The sequence below is a fragment of the Humulus lupulus genome, chromosome 5 (genome assembly GCF_963169125.1).
Source record: "Humulus lupulus chromosome 5, drHumLupu1.1, whole genome shotgun sequence".
NCBI classification, from domain to species: Eukaryota; Viridiplantae; Streptophyta; class Magnoliopsida; order Rosales; family Cannabaceae; genus Humulus; species Humulus lupulus.
In genome coordinates this window covers 213,885,227-213,902,520 of record NC_084797.1, presented here as the reverse complement: position 1 = coordinate 213,902,520, position 17,294 = coordinate 213,885,227, and the positions used below count along the sequence as shown (strand labels likewise).

The following is a 17,294-nucleotide window of genomic DNA, read 5'->3' as shown; positions in this document are numbered from 1 at the left end:
TCATGCAAGAAATTTTGTTTTAGTGTAGCAAGAAGAACTCTTACACAAATGATGAGATGATTAACGAAGTACATTAAGAATGAGCACAACTCGTCACAGATTTAATGAGTACTATATAGATCCACTTACTTTTGTTAACTTAGACTTTTAAGGAGATATAGTTACATTGTTAACTTAGAATTTCTAGGAGACATACACACTTATGTTATCTAACTATAGTTACAATTCTTATACAAGTCATTTTTATTTAACTCAAGACTCATTATTTTGGACACTTAGTTCAAATTCTAGTCTTTTATATTCTATGATATGTATTTTGTTTTGTTCAATTTGTTTGTATAAAAAGCAGGATTTGTTTGGGTATAATACCATTTTTAATAAATAAAAAAATACCATGAGTCAATTCTATTAAAACTGACAATGGATGTCGACACTACAAGTCGGTGTTCAACCAGCTTACCATGTTTTACACCAGAGGTCGGTGCGCAACCGACCTACCATGTTTTACGCTAGAGGTCGATGTGTAATTGACCTACCATGTTTTACACCAGAGGTCGATGTGTAATTGACCTACCATGTTTTACACCAGAGGTCGATGTGCAACTGACCTACCATGTTTTACACTAGAGGTCGGTGTGCAACCGACCTGCCATGTTTTACACCATAGGTCAGTTTGGCGCCAACCGACCTACCATGTTTTTACATCATAAGTCACTGCATGAGAAGTCAGTTCCTAACCGACTCATGAATGTTCAGAAGATGGTTTAGTCGGTCAAAAAACAGACTTCTCATGTAATTTTGTAGTAGTAATGAGTGCGGACATTTCGTATGCTCGCACAAGACTGGCCCTAGGCATAGGCGGGCCAGGCCTGTGCCTAGGGCCCCAAATAAGCAATTTGTTTCTATACAAAAAGGCCCCATAATTTTACAAAAATACTATTTTATATATAAATATTGTAAAAATACCAAAATTTTTCTTGAGTCCCTAATGCTCACGGACCGGCCCATCGGCCGCACCAAAGAAATTTCTAATCTATTTATATACAAGGTCTTACTTACATCATTAAAATGCTAAGTTATACTTTGTGATTTAAACCCAATATATTATTTTGAGAAATTATAATTAAAATAGATAATTTTTAAAAAATAGATAAATTACATTGCAGAAAGTTTAGGATGCGACCTTATAAGGCTTTATATAAATATATTGATTTTTTTTAACAAAACCTCAAGCTTATATTTTGCACTTAGATTTTAGGGAATAAGCAAATAAATTCTATAGGATTTTTTTGTTTGGATTAAAACAAAAATAAATAAAATATGCTTTTAGAAAAATTCAAGAGTTTTGTCAAAAAAAAGAAAAGAAAAATTCAAGAGTTAAATTGAATGTAACAAAGAGATAGTATAAAAAAAATCTATTAAAAAATACTTTCCCTTTTTTTCTCTGCATAATTTTTCTTTCATAAAATCTAACAAAAGTAAAAAATATATATTATTACAAGAAAGTAGATTTCATATTCATTTATCACCTAAATTTGGGTCAATAGATTTTATTGACGTGGCAATACCAGAGTTTTTTTTTTTTTAAGTTTTGCCTTAACGCGGTAATAAATGAAAAAAAAAAAAGAAGAGAATCGGTTGTTATAATTAGAAAGTGAAGAAAAGAGAAACTGGAAAATACTATTCATACCAGAGCCGTTACCGTCCGTATCGCCACTACTCTGTTTCTCTCCACTCAATTCTCAATTCTCCATTCTCTCCACTTTCTCTTTTTCAAATTTTCTTCCTCTTCAGTTCAGATCCATCGCCTTCTTCAACTTCATCTCTCTCTTTAGATTCTATCACTCGATTCAGGTATGGAATTATTTTTTTTAATATTTTCTGTGTGTTGTAAATGATGTTATTGCAATATATACAAGTTTATGGGTTTTTAAGTAGTTTCTGGTTCTGAAATCTAAATGATATAGAATAATCGAAAATTGTGTTTATAAGAATAGAAGACAGAAGAATGAAAGCTATAATTTAACTGACGAATTCGAATTCCAGTATTGATTGGATCCGTAGATCGTAGCTTGAGTGGTTTCAAGTCGATAAAGCTCTTCGGTCATAAATTTTACAGAGTTGCTTTATTTCATACTTTTAGCTTAAGTAAAGTATTATTCCATTCAATGAATGTGAAGCATTTATTTGGAAAAGTTAATACAGTTGGACCACTTAATAAAGGAGCTATATTAAGACCAGTAGAAACTAGAAACCCATCTGCATCTTCTGTTGTAGATATAATTTGAAGTTACTAATTTCTTAGTGACTTAAAAACTGATTTTAACATATTGGGTTAGTTTTAAAGTAATGGATTTTTTTAAAATTTATTTTTCAATTGTACTTTTTTTGGAAAGGAAAATGGCCATTGGTGATCAATTTTTAATAATTGTCGTGTTCGGGTGAATACTGACAATTAGACCGTTATAAAAGTGAAGCAGATGGGGACCGTCTATACTTTGAAACAAAATAGTTGAATCAATTATGTTATAGTTGCATCTAGAATATGCATTGAGCTTGGATTAGGTCTAAGTAATCAAGATAATATTAGTCTTTCCCAATTGAAGAAGATAAAAGTCTGTTTCATTTAAATTTGATACATCAGTGAGATGTTTGTTTTTGGATATATTTATATAAAGGTCCTATAGTTTTAATTTGCTTTTCTTTACTACTATTGAATTTAGGTTCATATTTCCATCTTGGTATGCAGTCAACTGCTTACAAATTGGAAAGCATAGATGAGAGGTTCATATTCAAATGGCTGTGATATAGTTCTTTCGGCATTTTCTCCTTGTAGCTTGTTTAAGTAAAATCTGCAAGCACAATGAGATGAAAATGGTATCACGACGCCCTGATTCTTTCCTGATGAAAAAACTTTTCCGGCATTGTGCTTTGTACAGAATTGATTGGAGAAAACTTTTCTTTACTGGGGCCTTAATGACCATAGCTGGTGTTATGCTCCAAACCTTTACACTTCCTTATCCACTGAACAAATGGTTCCTCTTTCCTCCTGTTACTGTTTCATTAAATGAACCCTTCAATGGCGCTATGGGTTTGATTAGTAAGAGAGTGAATGAATCAAGGATCCAACAGTTTCAACTTGTAGAAGCTGTCCCCAAAGTTTTACCGAATTCTCCTGTTGAGTCAAATTTCTCAGTACCAGTTGAACCAGAGATACCTGCAGTTCCTGTTCAAAAAAGGAAGTCTGTACCAAGAAGGAGAAGGAAAAATATTGATTTAGATTCCAAGCCAAACCACACAACCCCTTCTACCCCCCCTCCTCGTAAAACTGTACCTTTCAAGTTGCAGGTATATAAATCAATTTTTTTTTACTTCTCTTCTCTTCTTTCTTTCCCTTGGAAGTATGACAAAATGAGATTTTAGTATGATGTGTAATCAATGTCTATTTCCTATTTTAGAAATTCGTTGGGTCCTTGAAACCTAATCAGGCACTTGAGTATGCGAGGAAGGAGATCAACCATGCCCCACTGGTTACTGATGATCCTGAACTATATGCCGCTTTATTCCTGAATGTTTCCCATTTTAAAAGGTAAACATTGTACTTAACTTAGCCCGTTGTTACTTAAACTTATAAAAGAAGGAACAACTCGTTTGAATATGCATACTGCTAGAAACGCAAAGATAAAAATTAGATTAGCTATAGGCGGCCATTATACCATTCCTTCCTCCGGATGGTCTATGAAGGACCTGAAAGGAGAGAGGGTTCGCTACTACACTCTACAGTAAAGCATTTACCTTTTAATTTCTAATAGTTGGTTAAGTACTTTAGATATAAATTGTTAAATTTTTTAAAAGAGACTAGAATTTATTACAATTAATTTATGTTCAGTTACTTTCTTGGGCAAATGGTGGATATCTAGATGAATTTATATGTATAAAGGGTGCTTGGGGTTCCTTCCAAAAAAAAAAGGTGCTTAGGGTTCTATGGAGTTTTACTACTTATGGTTGGACTTTGATCTATCTCTGAAAGGAAGGGAGGGAGGATATAGAACAACCACAGTTCTCATTTGTTGTTTTCCAATTACAAAAACATAAATCTTTGTAGGCTGAACATTAATTACGAGAAAGACACTTTATAATTTATTTACTTACAGGATATTTTTCCCATTTCCAAACGGAAGTATTCTCTGCTGTACTGAAAAGCAATATATTTCATAAATATAGGAGCTACGAACTGATGGAGATGATACTTAAAGTTTATATTTATCCTGATGGAACGAGACCCATTTTTCACCACCCACATCTCCAAGGAATATATGCTTCTGAAGGATGGTTTATGAAGTTAATGGAAGGAAACAAACAGTTTGTCACAAGAGACCCAGAAAAAGCTCACTTATTTTATCTTCCATACAGTGCACGCCAACTGGAAATGGCCCTATATGTGCCTGAATCACATAATTTAAAACCACTATCAATATATCTGAGGAACTATGTGAAAAAGATTGCTAAAAAATATCCTTTCTGGAATCGCTCACATGGGTCGGATCACTTCCTTGTTGCTTGCCATGACTGGGTATGATAATCTCTTCCTTGCTATATCCATGAACTGGTATCAGTAGTTGTCTATATATCATGCTGCTTTGAATACCTTCTTAGTTTACTTAAATGTTTAATCGCCAGATACCTTAAAAAAACAAATTGTTTTAAGTTTCCATTCATTCAGTTCAATTTCATGTCCCTCACTTTGTAAAACACTTTCAGTCACACTTTATAGGTGCTTTTACACTGCAAGGCAATTATAGCGTGTCTCCCTTTCTGACTTAGTAATAATGCACATATCAATGGTGTAGCAGCATAACAGTGTAATCATTGGAACTTGTATCACATTCCTGATGATCTAAATGCTACTGTCTGTTTCTGAAATTTGAGATCTTGGTGGCAACTAAATTTGAATTTTTAGCTACATAAAGGTCAAAAGGAAAGGAAATAAATATATTTTATTCTGATTGAAAGAATGTGCTTGGTAACGCTTGTGTTAAATATTCAGACTGAAGAACTATTAAGTTCATGTAGGAAGAACACTGCTGAATAATACTGTACTGCCTTAGAACCATTGGTCTTAAAAAAATTTGACTTTGTAGTTGGTTCTACTGAAAGTGATTCTCCACATTATCCTAGTACGCTTTTCCTTGTCTATACTAATCTAACCTTTTGCAGGGTCCTTACACTGTAAACGAGCACAAGGAACTGAGTAAAAATACCATAAAAGCTCTATGCAATGCTGATCTTTCAGAAGGAGTCTTTGTCCGTGGAAAGGATGTTTCCCTACCAGAAACTACCATAAGGACTCCCAGGAGGCCTCTTAGAAATGTTGGTGGTGGAAAGAGAGTATCACAACGTCCTATCCTCTCCTTCTTCGCTGGTTACATGCACGGCAGGGTTCGTCCAACGCTACTGAAGCACTGGCATAACAAAGATGAAGACATGAAAATTTATGGGCCATTGCCTGCCAGAGTCTCCCGAAAGATGTCTTATATTCAACACATGAAGTCAAGTAAATATTGCATATGCCCAATGGGGTATGAAGTCAACAGTCCCAGAATCATTGAGGCCATTTATTATGAATGTGTCCCAGTGATTATAGCAGACAACTTTGTTCTTCCTCTTAGTGAGGTATTAGATTGGGACGCTTTTTCTGTGGTTGTGGCTGAGAAGGATATCCCCAATTTAAAGGAGATCTTATTGGCTATTCCATTAAAAAGATATCTCACTATGCAAATTAATGTGAAGATGGTGCAGAAGCATTTTATTTGGAACCCAAGACCCATAAGATATGATTTGTTCCACATGATTCTGCATTCTATCTGGTTTAACAGGTTAAACCAGATTCAAATATCATAGTGGATTCTCTTGCTAACATGACCAAGTTTCTCTACTAACAGTAATTATTGAGAGGCTTTTCGACACGTTGCTCCCACAGCACAATTGATTAACACTAAGGTATTCAGCAGCACTTAACCCCTTCCACTTGGCTTCATATTCAGACTTCAGTAACCCAATGCATTAGATCGATACATGAATAAAAATTTGATTAGAAGAACATGATGACTGGTTTGAGAAGTTGTGTTACAGGTATTATTTATAGCTAACTTTATTGATAATGTAGAGGATATTTTTTTGTATGTTGTCTAAATGTAGAAATGGGTGATCCATTTTTTAATCCCATGTATCTTTTTCAGGAGTTTGAATTGGTCTAACCTTTTGGTGTTTATGTTCAAAAGAACCTCTTTGTTTGTTTCAGTATGAAAACAATGTCCCAAACTACCATGTCTATCTCTTGGCATTCTTCTGAAAAAGTTGCAGATCTTAAGTCTCCAATTTTTTTTTTTTTTTTAAAATTATGTATTAATATATTTATATATAAAATCTAACATTGTTCACATTTATGGTTTGACAACAAACAATATTTCTTTCTTAATTTTATCTATAAATTTCACTCCAAGTTTCTGCCCCCCTACTCAAGGATGATCATTCTTGAATCAAAGGTAATCCTGAACTTTGAAAGAAGTTTCATTCTCTTTGTTTATGTTAATGTATCAAGGAATTTGGTCTATTAACCAAACTAATTATTATGGATTTTATTTTGTTAGAATGTGAATCGTTTTGTAAATAGTATTTATTTGTTGTCATCGAAAGCATAGAGAGCAAGATAGTAGGTACAAGTATCTTCACAAAAATTGGTGATATGCATGACCTGATCTCATTTGACTTGCACGTTGTCAGGCAAACATTCCACCAGATATCTTGACATAGTAACAATGGTATACGCATTCATAATGGGTGAATGAATTATGTCCTGTGATGAATTTGTTGTCTAAGAGTATATGTATTGTGACTCTTTAGACTATATTTGGTAGATAGAGTGAAAATAAAATTGGAAGGAGAAAAAAAAGGTGAGAAAGAAAAAAGATTAATTGGTGAAAAACTTTATCTTAATGTTATTTTTGTAAAATTGTCTCAAGACAAGGTATCAAGAAATTCTCGACATAGTAGTGAGTATGCATTAAAAACTATTTTGTAAAGAATTGTCATAATTTCATTATTTATTACAATTATACTAAAAGTTTAACACTACATTATAAAAAAAAATTAAAATTTTGTGTTTATTTTCATGTCATTGAATAAACGCAATAATTGATTTGGTCGAAATGGTTAGAGAATTATAATTTTTTCTCCCTACAAGTTTATATTTTAACCATCTTTCACCACAAAACAAATTGACAGACTTCTTGAAAGAAAAAACTACATCTAGCTAAATATTTATTTAACAATAGCAAAAATACCAAAATCTCTCTTTTAAAGTTAAAGTTAGTGAGATTATACCAAAATACAAATAACTTATATGCAGAGAAGCTCAATAAAATCAAACAAAGATGAAAAAACATTAAATGAAGCTTTGTTGTTTTCTCTAAAGTATTGTTTGGTTGGATGGAATGAAAATAAAGGAATAAGAATAGAAATAAAAAAATGAATATGAATGAAATGGAATAAAAACTAATACGAATAAAATTGATAAAAAAATTAATTTAATATTATATTGAAATGAAATTTTCTCCTATTTTCAAATGGAATAGTCATTCCACAAAAATAGTAGAAAAATCATTACATTAAAATGATATTTCAATACTAAAAAATGCAATCGAACAAAAAAAATAGTATGGAAATTAATTAGATTGTACTCAACACCAGATTTTTGCCAATTGGATGCAGTTGAGGAAGAATGAGATACCCATTCTCAAACAAAAACTCAGCAAAATCAAGTGAAACAAACATCAAGTGCTTTATTTGTGTTTATACTTGCTCCAGAATTTTGCAAGCTCAGTAAGCAAACCTTTTGCATTTCACCATCTGTAGTGGTTAGCCTCTATTTTGCATAGATAAAGCAATGTTCCTTGCCAATAAGAGAGTGAAAAAGTAAAAGAAAAAATGAAAAATCTATTATTCTATTTAATCAAGAAAAATAAAAAATAAAAAATAAAACAAATTGAAGATAAAATTGGAGAAAAAATCAGTTGAGGACAACTCTTGCAGTCTTTTATATCTAGTACAGATATGAAATAAAAAAAAAGTGATTGTTTTCTTTGAAATTATTTTACATTTTGACTTAGTTAGTTTTGATAATTTTTTGTAAAATGATTACTGTCTAATATTTTGATCAGATGCTTTAATTTTTTTACCAACTGTCTAAAAAATTTCGACTAACTGTCTAGAGTGTCGGTCATTTTACAAAATATTATTAAAATTAAGTTAGAATACAAAATAATTTCAAAATCTAAGTCATTTTGTCAAGTCACCCTTCAAAAAAAGTATCAAATAAAGATAATTCTTCTCTTTTGGTCATAAAAACTCATTAAAAATTTGAAAATAATATAAACCCACACTATATAAAATCCTTATCCGTTCTTGTATTGTCATTTTAGTTATTATTGAAGAAAGAATCAACTAATCATACAATTATTTTTATTTCTCAAATTATTTATTTGTATCAATTTAATTTTGTAATACTTTTATCATTAATATTAGAGAAATTGGTTAAAAACGGTTTTTTTTAGTTATTTTTTATTCTAGCCTAATTTGTTATAATTTTATAGAAAATGAAATCCGTTTAAAATTTGGATTAATTTTCATGAATTGTTCGAACACTTATCTAAATTTTCCCTAAATTATAAAAAGTTATTTTACTAATAATTATTAAAACTAGCCTAGTTTTAAAAAATAGGTAATATCAAGGTCTTTAAATTATTTCTTTCTTGACCAAAAAAAAAAATATTTCTTTCTTGTTCTCTCATCAGGCACTAAAAGCGACCGACACTCAACCACCTACCGCGCGTCCCTGAGCACTGGCACCCAAGGCCATCGCTGATCCTCGACCACCCACCGCGCCTCCGAACTCGTCGTTCCTTCACTCGCTTCTCCGCTGTTCCGGTAAAATCAATGCTCTTTCATGTCTAAGTTATGGCTTTGAGATTATTTTTATTTGCCTGTTCGTTGTTATGCACTCCATCTTGGTAAGTTATCATTTATTCTACATTCAATATTGGTATTATTTTTTAAAAAAAGAGTCTCGCCATCTCGCTGCCCATTTCTCGTGATTTTGCCGCCAAGCCGCCGTCGTTGTGGTGTTTCCACAATTTTGCAACTGCAGCCTTGCGTTTCTAGAATCTTAAGATGAGATTTTTGGTTTCATTCTAGAAACTTAACACTTTTGGAATAGTTATTAGTGAGAGTGTTGTTTGGATTTGGGTTTGTCATTACTTATTTTTTATGTGTTTGTAATTTGTGATTTTTAGATATGATTCTATATCTCTCTTACTTGTGGTTATCTCTGATTTGTTCTTGGTGTGGTTCACTGTGATATGGAGCTGATTTTTGTGTTATGTTTTTTGCTTTGTTTCTTTCCTCGGTTGCACACAATGCATTCGTTAAAATGCGTCAAGGAGACAGGTATTAAGCCAGATTTTTTGTTTCTAATGTTGTCTTATAAGCTTATGACTACTTTGTGTTTGTGTTTGATGAAAAATATATCATTCTTTTTTCATTTTCTTATTAGAAAAACTAACTTTATTATGATTTGGTTTCCTTCATTTTTTTCCTTTTCAAAATATGATAATTGATTTATTGCATTTTCTATTTCAATTCAATATCTTTGTATTGTTTTTTTTCCCGTAGAAAATGTTATGGGGGAGCAATGTTTTGGCACATAGTTTACTCCTATTTTCTATAGTTAACTGTTTTATACTGTTCGATGGATATTTTTTTAAATAATGTGTTAATACTTCACTCAGATCACTTCCTTCTTTTCGCATCTCACACATTGCCCTGCTTTTAGTGGTTCTGTCTTCACAACTTCTACCCCTCCTTCATAATTTGAAACAATTCTGTGTTTACATCTTTATTGACCAAAGAAGAAAGAGTTTGAGAATTGGCCTGGCCGTTAACGTGAGAGGAGCCGTACAGCCGCAGATACGGCAAAATGTTCTTCTCGTTCTTGCAAGAAAAACCACTTCAATGCCAATCCTTCTTCTCTTTCTAATAATAAAGAAGGTCAAAATCCCTGTTTTCGAAGATTGATATAGTTTCATATTCACTCTTTGATTCCGTTTCTATATATTTTTAATAAAGTATGTTGATTTATTTTTCTCTTTTTCTTTCTTTGTTTTTAAAGTTAGGTGTAGATGTCATTGGTTATCTTTGTGGTGCATTGGGCATTTGAATTATATCATGAATGGTTGCTGGCACAACAAAAGCCGCAACCACACCACTTTATCCAACGACATGCTAGAGACATATGTTAGCATCTTCCAATCTATAGTCCAATAAAAAACTGTTGATACAGCGGTGGAGGATATGGAACGTGGTATCATTGGTGTCGAGGCCATCATTAAGTGCTTTTGATAATTTCCTATTAGCATAATAGGTAAAGAATATGATAACTACTTCAATCCACGAGAAGCCGAGGCTATAGATTTTTTTTAGTCTTCGTTAGCTTCTTGATTTGGGTTTTATTGTTTTTGTGGTAGATAGTGATGTTGATGAGAAAGTGGTTCTTGCTGCTTTGTCTCATCATTCTGTTTCTTCATAGTGGGTTTTTTCTCCTTAGGATTAGTAGGAACTTGTTTATTGCCTGATACATGTATTTTGTTTTTTTAACAATGCTTCTCATGGACTACTGAGCATGTACTTTTTTCGTTATAACTGGACAAAACTTTCTTTTTAACTAGTTAAAAAAAGAAAATAATTAATGTTACACTAATCGAATAGGGTCAAAGTATACGAGGAACCTCCTTAAATTTTATTTAAGGAGTTTTTTTTTCCCTTTCTTATTTCCAATTTGTGCAGATCAAGTGTTTAATGGAAGGCCAAGTAGAGAAAGTGTCGAATGAAGCTCCAAAATTTGAATCTGTAAACAGGGCAAAGAAGCTGGTTCATCGACGAATGTTGGTGGGGATCAAAGATGGGAGGTTTTTATTAGGAAACTTTCACTGTATGGATAAACAAGGCAACATCATCCTCCAAGACTCCGTCGAGTACAGGAGCACTCGCCGTTCGTCTCCCTCGCCCATGGAACAGCGTTGTCTTGGTTTAATTCTTATCCCTTTCTCTTCTCGTTCCTCCTGTCATGTTGATTGCTCTATCGAAGAACACTTGGCTCTCCTTGCGGTTTAGTTTGGGGAATATTATGAATTTTATGATTCAAGATTTTTTATTTTCTTTAGGGGGTTGGGGGTGGCAGGAAGAAGTATCTGATATCTTAGTTGGATGCTTTTGGTGAGTGGAAAAAGTGGAAAAATTGAGTTACTTTTACTTCTTTATGGATCTGGTGAAATCATGAATCTTGTTTTTATTTTTGTTGTTAAATGTCTGTGATTATCATGCCCTTTTACATTTTTCTGGGAGTTTCGAGATAACATAGACTAGAGAGTGCATAAATTGAATAGGAAAGCCTAGACTTCACCAACAAGTTTTAAGCTTTTCCTTTGTGAATCCTAATTTAATTCTCATTTCACTGTCTTAGAGGAAAAACTTCGAAGAGGTCTTTTTTTTTTTGGTGATTAAAATAGTGGAAGCAAGCAGTTATTGATCAAATCAAGACTGGTGATCTTGGTTTTGAAGAAATTGACAACATGGGAGGACGACTTGGTTTTGACATTTCTAAAGCTGGAGTATATATTAACCTATATTTTATAACGCAGTACCCATATACAGAAGTTTACATTTAGCATATTGTGCTTGCCTTATCTTTGGTTCAAAAACATGAAGTGGTGGTTGAGTTCTGGGCCAATGACTTTGGAATGAGAGTGAGAATAGCTTTGGAGGATAAGGGGGTCAAATATGATTTCAATGAGAAAAATCTCAAAACTCCCTTGAAGGAGTCAGCTGATTTGGAAATCATCCCATAAGGAAATATGTGCCTATTTTGATCAATAAAGGAAAAGTCCTTTTGTAAGTCAGCTGTTATATTTTGAAGGAGGAAGGGTTCCCTTGTTTACTTCCGGAGTTGCTCATGAGAGAGCTCGTGCTAGATTCTGAGTTATTTCATAGACAGTAAGTGTGGAGTTTTTGTTGAGTGCCTACTCTTTTAGAAGATAAAAACTTCATTCGTTTCTCAATTTTAAAATGTTGGAGTAGTTATTTATTGCTATGGGAGTTGACATCTCTTTCCAGCTCGTTGGTGCTCAAACAAAATTCTTGAAGTATAAAGGTGAAGCTAAAAACGAAGACAAGAAAGAAATGATTTTTAAACTTGAAAGCTTTTGGAGGACATTCCATGAAACAAACTTTGTTTTGGAGGCAATGACTTTGGAGTCTTGGATGTAGCTTTCATCCTCATCCTCTTCTCCAACATATTTCATGGCTATGGGAACTTCCAATTGGATGTTGAATGCCGAAAGTTATTGTTTTTAGTTCGAAAGTTGCATAAAGAGCTCACGTCTCTGCAGTCTAGTCCTTAATGCTTTGAGAGATGTATGGTAGGAATTGCACAAGAAATGGTATGGGATTGAGTAACAGGAGGACCTCCTTTATTGTTAGCATTATGTTTCTGAAATTAGATAGCACGAGAGTATCTATTGGCCAAACAAGAAAAATTGTCACTAAATCTAAGTGCATGGCATTTGGAGTATAAATTGGGTTTTCTTTTATGAGAGTATGTCCTATTTTGTTGTCTAATAGAGATTGCCAAAAGTACATCATTAGATCCATTTGTTAATTGAAATGCTAAAAAGCTATCACTACAAGGATTCTATAAAATCCAACTTAAAATTCATATTTGCCTAACTTCAAATTTTCAAATGGAGACGTTAAGCCTAAAATGTAATTAATTTGTAAAATGTTTATTCTTTTTACAAGGTGGAATCTATTTAAAAATGATCCAAATTATGACTCAAATAATGGCACAAACCATTAGACAATAAAATAATACAAGCTAATAACATATTTTACTTTACTTTGTTAAAGTATCTTTATTAAAGTAGTGGTGTGTAAAAGAAAAATTCTAATATCTTCAAATCTTTATTTTGTAAAATAAAGATATGATAGGTCTTATGTGTCTTTTAGGTTGCTTTGATGCAGGTTTGTCAGTTTATATTAAGAAATTGGTTATATAAGGATACTTCCTCCTTTATTGTAAGATATGGAATTTTGAAAAGAAATAAACTTTTAGCATTTTCCCTCATTATGTTTTTCTAAATATTTTCTTCAAAGATTTTTGAAGTGGCAATAGTGAGCATTATAAATCATGCCTAAGAAATTATTGTTATAAGTTAGGTTATCTTTGTGTTTAGCTAACTGAGCAATATATCATTTATGATCATAAGTCACACAACTATGCTAGTAAGTCGTGCAGATCTTGGGAGAAAATGATTAGTTATCTTGCATAAAGATTGTCTGGCTTATAGCAAGAACCTTTATTGGTATCAGAGCGTCTTGGGCTATTGGTAAAGCAAGTTCTAAAGCATGATCTTTGAGTCTATATGCCATCTAATAGTGAAGGGTGGATCCAATCGAGCTGGGATCTTGGTCAATTCTGACAACAATGGCTATGTTGGTACTTCTTCATTTTGGTGTCTAAAAGGCCAATTCGAGTGTTAATGGGGAGACATTTTCTGTCATGGCAGGTGAGAGCTGGACGAATAACACCAAGGTGAATATGGGTGTACCTTTGTGCTATCTATCAATGAGGAAATTCAGGAGATATTTGTAGAGTAATAAATTAGACTACTGGTGTAGCCTTAAGTTAGCATTGGCTAAATTTGAAGGCTTGGATATATTCTTTGGGGGATTTATATGAAGGGTTAATAAGAGTTTTGATAGATCGGGTAATAGAAGTGGAAGATTTAGTGAAGGTTTGGTAAAAGTTTATAAGTGGAAGTGATTCAAATGTGATTTTATTTTCATCTTATTGGAGGTATATTTACAACAAGAGAGTGAAGAAGGGACTGAAAGGGGAGCGACTACAGCAATGTTAGAGCTTGAAGATTCTTCTGATTTAGCCATAAGAAAAGACTAGAGACTTCTTCCATGACATAATCCACACCGAGATATAAGTTGGGATCGTTTAAGTTATGTCCTTAGATAATGTAATAAAAGATAATTCTTGTATGTTATATTTAGGGTGCCTTAAATTCTTTTTTTAGTAGTGGGTTTATGCCTTTTTGGACCACGTGTTTTGTCCCATTGCCTGTTTGGACCCTGTGTTTCGACAAATTATTTTTTAAACCTTGTGTTTTGTAAAATAGTTCAAATAGACCCTTAAACTCGATTTTGATCAAAGTTTTTTGAACTAAAATTACAAATAATTAACAAAACTAACAATTCAGAAAAATAACACAATCAATCTACCTAAAATTGTGTTCTCATATTCAATTTTTTCTTCGTCAAAATTGAGTTTAGAGGCCTATTTGAAATTTTTTGCAAGACACATGGTCCAAAAAGTAATTTGTAAAAACATAAGGTCGAAATAGGTAATGAAACAAAATATAAGGTCGAAATATGTATAACCTCTTTATTTGAACATATTAAAATATGTAGTAAATATTTAATAAAGGGTAAATACCATTTTGGCCACTGTGTTGTGCAAAAGTTACTGATCGGACCATCTATTATGTTAAATGACAACTTGAACCATGCATTTTGCAAAATAGAACAAAATAATACACTGAGCTCAATTTTGGTCAATTTTTTTTTCAATATGACCAAACTACCCTCAAATTAAAATTACTAATTATTAAAAATATATATTTATAGATTTTTAAATGCAAAGTAAATGAAAAACATAAAATTAATTTATAATTAGATTTTATATTAAAAAACATTTAAAGTGATTTTCTTCTCTCTCTTTCCTCCATTTCTCTTCTTTTCGATCCCTTTCTTCTCATACTACTGCCGACCTTAGAGAATGTGTAACGCCCTGGTTACTCCAAGATCGTTACTGTTGACTTTAAACAGTGCTTAACTTGCTAAACACGTCATTTAGTTATAAACGTGCATCTAGGTGTTATTAATATGCCAGGGTGGAAATCTTGATCAAAAGGAATTGATATATTTTATTTAAAACATTAAACTATACATGGGCCCATAAAAGTGTTTACAAAGTTATTTACAATCCAAAATGGTCATTACAGTGTAAAAATTACAACCTGCTGACCTAAGCGGCAAAAATAGGGTTAACCCCTAGTTCCTCTGAGAAATACCTTGGTTGTAGTGGTCAAGCGACCGCATATGTACACATTGCCACCTAAGCTCTCCACTCAAGGCTAGGTGAGCTTTTCTTTCTCTTTACTTGCACCACATAGCACCAGTGAGCCAAGGCTCAGCAAGAAAACTTATTACTGCATGTATAAAATATTAATAAATGTTTCCAATAATCATTTTGGGGCTTGCAACCCCAACTAGATAATGAGTCACACTCTGGGGCTCCGCACCCTAATCAGATAGGTGACTAATGAGTCACACTTTGAATAGATGACTAATAAGTCTATCTCTGGGGATCCGCTCCCTAAGCCATGTGACGTTCAGTCACCTGAGCCTTTTAATGCTTTAGACTAGACAACCGCTTTTAGTTTTCTTCGACCTTGGTGGTCGGTCAACCATTTAATGCTTATGTTGATTATATCTAATCATTTCAGTCTGTGTTATACACTTTAATTTTGTTCTTGGCTCTTAAGCCAATACCATACGACCAGTGCTCAGTATCACCGCTGAACTTGACTGATAAGTCACAGCTTCATGATCAATACTAAACACCATTGTTGTTCTCTGACTAATAAGTCAGTGCAATACACAGATAAGCAAAGCTGCCATGCATTTACTATGCAATCAAAGTCCATATATATAGAGCACTCAGCATGCCTCATCAATAACCATGCATGTCACATACTGGGTGCAATTTTCTTACCTCTGGTTCGAGCGTGAAATAATAAAAGAACGACCTTTGATAATGATCGGTCCGTAAGTCCCTTAGCAGTCACCTAGTCATAACCAAATATGAAATCCCATCAATAAAAATAAATAATAAAAGGTTCATAGTCTAAAACCCGCTCCCGGGGCCTCGAATCGTACTAAAATGGTTAGTAGATTCGTTCCTGAGCCTTAGGAAATGAAAACCCGCACTTAAACCTCATGAAAAACCCATCCTGGCATAAAAAGGATGGGTGGGCCGCAACTTGACTTAGTGGGTAGCAGCGTGCCCCCAAGACAGAGAGACTCTGTCTGGGGTACCAGGGGCGGGCCACGACTTGACCTAGTGGGTTGCAGTGCGCCTGCTAGATAGAGCCCATGGGAGGCTCTAGAATGGGTTCAAGTCGCGACTTGCATGAACTCGATTGCGACTTGACCCTGCGAACCCAGCTCCCCTGTCTTTTTCTCAATTCAAACCAGCCAAAACCTTCACCAATTCAATCCAATAATCTCAACCAAACATTACCACAACATAACCATCATTCAACCAACAAAACCTAAGCTTTAAAACACTTAAAACCTCACCAAAAACTCAAATCTACAATCAACACTCAAAGCTTAAACATAACCTTAAAACAAAACAATAACCTTAAACTTTAGCTGAAAACCTTACCTTAAACTAAGAATTGGATCCCCTTCAATGGTTGAACTAAGGTCCTAAGTATCTCCTAGCTTGAATCCTCAAGTTTACTCCAAAAATCACAACCCGAGAGAGAGAGAAAGATGATTGTGAAAGAGAAAACAAGCTGCTCTGTTTTAGCCCTAAGCCTTAACCTTTCTACAACCCTCTAAGTTCAAACATATCCCATGGTCAAAAGACCGAAATCCCCCTAAGCCCAATTAATTCCTATATAGCCACCCAAGGGGAAAACAGTCATTTCCCACTTATCCCATTAATCATAATTAACGTCCTCCAATTCCTGTTATTCCCAATATTCTCAAATAATAATTAAATCATAACCCATTACCCGTTCATTCCCAGTAATGTACGAAGCATCAAATTACCCCCAGACTTACCCCGAGCCTGGAAATTAATCCCGTTATGACCAAACCGCTAACTTGCGTTCTAGGATTGTCTCATGCCGAATAGCTCGAACATATCCACATTATAATGTGGTCTTATCCATAAATAAAAAACATGTACATAAATATACATATATGAAATTATCATCATATAATCACGTAATTGCATAATAAATCAATTATGGCCCTCCTAGCCCCCTAATCCAAGCATAAACAACATTAAGGAATTTGAGGCATTATAACTATCCCTTCCT

The 17,294-nt window shown here is 33.4% G+C and overlaps 2 protein-coding genes across 8 annotated transcripts; both read left to right on the top strand.

Moving 5' to 3' along the window:
- The first annotated feature begins 1,628 nt into the window (after nt 1-1,628).
- Nucleotides 1,629-6,327, top strand: LOC133778138 (probable glycosyltransferase At3g07620). 3 transcript variants are annotated; one of them, XM_062217965.1, is made up of 5 exons: nt 1,629-1,854; nt 2,750-3,348; nt 3,459-3,589; nt 4,225-4,573; nt 5,218-6,327. In XM_062217965.1, exons 2-5 carry the CDS (start codon nt 2,869-2,871, stop codon nt 5,899-5,901), a joined length of 1,644 nt encoding a protein of 547 aa, XP_062073949.1. In that variant the 5' UTR covers nt 1,629-1,854; nt 2,750-2,868; the 3' UTR covers nt 5,902-6,327. The 3 variants fall into 3 exon arrangements, with proteins under 3 accessions (XP_062073949.1, XP_062073948.1, XP_062073950.1); XM_062217964.1 differs by having other exon boundaries at nt 2,724-3,348; XM_062217966.1 differs by having other exon boundaries at nt 1,630-1,854; nt 2,940-3,348.
- A 2,450-nt stretch (nt 6,328-8,777) lies between these two features.
- Nucleotides 8,778-11,445, top strand: LOC133778137 (uncharacterized). Of its 5 annotated transcripts, XM_062217959.1 has the most exons (4): nt 8,778-8,985; nt 9,465-9,504; nt 9,846-10,104; nt 10,226-10,477. In XM_062217959.1, exons 2-4 carry the CDS (start codon nt 9,488-9,490, stop codon nt 10,271-10,273), a joined length of 324 nt encoding a protein of 107 aa, XP_062073943.1. In that variant the 5' UTR covers nt 8,778-8,985; nt 9,465-9,487; the 3' UTR covers nt 10,274-10,477. The 5 variants fall into 5 exon arrangements, with proteins under 5 accessions (XP_062073943.1, XP_062073947.1, XP_062073945.1 ...); XM_062217963.1 differs by lacking the exons at nt 9,465-9,504; nt 9,846-10,104 and adding an exon at nt 10,900-11,445 and having other exon boundaries at nt 8,807-8,985; XM_062217961.1 differs by lacking the exons at nt 9,846-10,104; nt 10,226-10,477 and adding an exon at nt 10,900-11,445 and having other exon boundaries at nt 8,807-8,985.
- The last annotated feature ends 5,849 nt before the right edge of the window (nt 11,446-17,294 follow it).